General features: G+C 46.5%; 1 protein-coding gene across 1 annotated transcript in view; it reads right to left on the bottom strand.

Moving 5' to 3' along the window:
- Positions 1 to 1,611, bottom strand: part of CPO (carboxypeptidase O) — an 18,503-nt gene extending 16,892 nt beyond the window's left edge. The window contains exon 1 of the mRNA XM_034786065.1: positions 1,541 to 1,611. Coding sequence (XP_034641956.1) covers positions 1,541 to 1,611 — 71 coding nt within the window. The remainder of the gene's footprint in view (positions 1 to 1,540) is intronic.
- Between the last annotated feature and the right edge of the window lie 2,114 nt (positions 1,612 to 3,725).

Genomic DNA, 3,725 nt, shown 5'->3' with positions numbered 1-3,725 from the left:
CCAGCCCCTGGCCAGTCGCGTCTGGGCTGCTGCCCAGCTGGTGCTATCCCGCAGCGGCCCCGGGGCGGAGGCATCGGCAGCCCAGGCCTGTTCGTTCCCCTGCGGGACCCGAGCGGGACGGGGGGGCTGGGGCCTGCTGCCCCCACTCCGGGGCCACTGCGGGATTGCACCAGCTGGGCAGCAGCCCAGACGCGACTGGCCAGGGGCTGGGCACAGCGTGCGCACTGCTGGGTCCCCGCAGCAGGCCCGGGCTCGGGGGGGGTCGGGCCCGGGCGCCAGAGCCGCAGCCGCCGAGCTTGCCTATCAGCCGCTTCCTCCCCCCGCGGCAGTGGGAGCTGCAGCAGCGGCTGCTCCCGAGTCCCGCTGCCCGGGGGGGAGAACAGCCGCCGCCTGGCCCCGCGGGCCACCCCCCTACTCTCCCTACCACCCACCTGAGTCCTGCCTGCACTGGGGCCAGGCCAGACTCTCACTCACCCCGGCCCCGCGCTTCCCCTGCATCTCCTGGGCCCCTCCAGCGCTTGTGGAGGAAGGGGGGAGGGGGTGGGTTTTTTTTTTTGCCCTGCCCCCTCCCGCCATGCCCTTGTCCCCCCTCCCCCCCGCGTCCCGATATTTGACTTGGGTAATCTGGTCACCCTATAAGGGAACCACAGCTTGTCTCTTTCACATCCCATCTTCTAATGGCTGCAACTCCAGCACTCTACTAGGAGGTCAGGCCAGCATGTCAACCCCAATGTACTTCCGTGGGTGGATGGGCTAAACCACGCCCCAGAGCTCCTTCATTTCCGCTCCTGCGCAAGCACCCACCATCTCTCACAACCCTATGCAAGACAACACTCCTGAGGTTGTTACGGTGAATTTTCTCAGAATGTTACAAACTTTCATGGAATTCACAGGCAAAGTTTTTCGCGGTTTCTGTGGACTTTGCCATGCCATTTTTGTAAAGACAATAAATAGCGTGTATTAAAAATGTCTGCCTTCTTCTAGGAAATACTGCTGTGAAGGAAATCATGCCAGTTTTAGTGTGGGGGGGGGAGAAAAGAATGAGGAGAAAATATCAAGTTCATACTTTTTCAAAAATAATTGTCAATAGTACAACAACTTCTTGATTTAATTCCCTTAATACTCTAGGTTCAGATCATTAGTATTTGCAGATTTTTCCAAATTTTTCATTCCCTGAACTTTATCTGTTATTTTTACAGGGATTTCTTTGCTCCCTGATCGTCCAGTCCTCTTCTTTTCACTTCTCTTGATACAGATTTTTAATAGGCATTTGGTGTCTCAAAAGCTTTAAAGACACTCATTTTTGCATATCTCCACCCCCTACCCCTCATTGATTAATGGATTTACTCTTGTTTTATCATTCCTCTCCCCACTCCCGATATATTTGTAGAAGGCATTTTAGTCCCATAAAGCCCGATCTTGGTGCTGCACCAACTGGATTTTAGCCAATGGGAGCTGAGCACGCTGAGTACCCAAAAGGAGGCACTGTGAACCTTTCACGATTGAGTCCGTAACTATTTGATTAGAATTAACTCGTTACCCTTTTTCTTGCTCTAAATTTTCTCTACACGCCTTAACCATATCTGAGTATTTGGATTTGGTGACCCTCATTGTCCATTTCCAGTACAGGACTGTAACCGCCTGTGTTTCAGCAGTCTGTAACAGACACGCCCAATTTATAGTTCCTTGTTCCTTTCATTACACTGTCTCAGAGGTAGTGTAAGCTGTTGTGCCTTCATTATGGTGTTTTAGGGTTCAGCCCTAAACTGCAGCTCCCTGCCAGGATTTATACTCACCCATTATATTGCAACCTCAGGCCAGTCCTCCCTGGGATCAGGACTCCCAAGAGGCAGAAGACCCCAAGAGATAACTTCATGCTTCTGAAAAGCAGCAGACTCAGTAGCACGGGGCCATAGAGCAGACAGTTATCTAGACTCCAGTATCAACTGTGGATCAAACTGACTCACGCACAGAAGATGAACCTATTTATAAATGATTTCAGCAGAAATTTACTACAGTTAAATAATTAACTCAATATCGCGTCGTCATTTTCTATGATGAAATGTGTAAATTCCCATATAGAGATGGTACATCTTTGGAGATTGGAAAAAGTTGGAATTATCTGCTCAACCCTTCTTTCCCCTGACGTCCACTCATCTGTTAGAAACAAAGATATTGGCCTCACCTGAAATTTACCAGCCTACTAACCCTTCTAGTCCTGAACTTTGTTGCCTCAGATTAAATGAGGTCCAGATGTGAACTAAATTTTTGCAAAATCAACACCACTCAGAGTTTTGCCCTTCTTTGCACTACTAAGTAAATTATGCTTTCTCCTACTTCCCCCCCCCCTTCACCCAAAAACTGGCATGATTTCCTCCAAAGCAGAATTGCATAGGCAGGAACAGACATTTTTATGCACATCATTTTTGTCATTACAAACATCACGTGGCAAAATCTACAGAAACTGAAGAAAATTTTGCCTAATGAACTCCATGAAAGTTTGCAATATCATATAAAAATTAACTTGGAACAATTGAAGGAGGGTTATCTTGTATTTGGTTATGAGAGAAATGCTTGTGGGGGGAGGGGGAATGAGGGAACTCCAGAGAACATGAGCTTTACTGTTCTGATTCCAATGCTCAGCCCATCAACCCACAAAATCTGTACTGGTGGTGGCGTACCTCCTAGCTGAGTGCTGAAGTTGTAACCATCAGACGTGTAGATTCCAGAGTAGGTCGCGCCTTCTGTTATAGCTCTCCAGAGGAAGCAGACTGAATACCGCATATTGCAGTAGTATCACTTATTTCATATTCCAGCTCTCTGCTAATATAACCTACTATGCATGTCTTTTCTCCACAGCTGTGTACTGGGCTGGTGCTGTCAGGGTTTTCTCCACAATAACTCCCAAGACCTTTTCCTCATGGTATCAGACCTGGGAAGCCTCAAATCTGCAACTCTGGGCCATGTGACGGGGGTCCAAATTAAGGACAAGACAAAGAGGTTCAGAGGAAAAAGGCTGAACTGAGGCAATCTTGTTTTTCTCCTGCTTAAATAAAAAACAAAACAAAATGCTAAAGATGTAAACTCTGAGATTTTCTGAAAGTAAATTTCAGCCTAAAGCTGAGGTGTCTACCTTTAAAATGGGATATATTTATTCTTTGGTGACATTATTTCTGTAATGTCAACAACTTACCAAGCTAGATGTTGTCATTTTGCCTAACAGGGTAGTAGAGTAGTAGTATTAGGGTACGCAGTGTAGTGGTAGCCATGTCGATCCCAGAAGAAGAGCTCTGTGTGGCTTGAAACTTGTCTTTCTTACCAACAGAAGTTGGTCCAATAAAAGGGTAGTAGAGTGACAGTCCCTCTCTATCTTTTTGATTCAGATTCCATTGAAGTCAATGGAAAAAGCTGTTGAATTCAATGGGCACCTGTACCAGTAATAATAAACAGCCCTTTACAATGGATATAAAACATGGACTTTGGTTTGGGCTTTGGCACAAAACTTATTGATAAAAGAGGAGACTTTGTGTTCACTGTACTTTATTTGCTAACAGAGTCTGGTAAAGCTGCATCTCAGTTCAGCAAGGTACTTATGTGTGTGCCTAAATAAGACTATGAATAGCACCAATGAAGTTGGAATAAAGATCTTTTGCAAAATGATTCTTCTATAGATGGAAAAATAATCACAGGATGAACAAGTAACTTCACTATGTCTGTTGCCCCTC

This window comes from Trachemys scripta, chromosome 11 (assembly GCF_013100865.1).
Source record: "Trachemys scripta elegans isolate TJP31775 chromosome 11, CAS_Tse_1.0, whole genome shotgun sequence".
In the NCBI taxonomy this organism is placed as follows: Eukaryota; Metazoa; Chordata; order Testudines; family Emydidae; genus Trachemys; species Trachemys scripta.
This window is presented reverse-complemented; position numbering and strand designations above follow the sequence as displayed.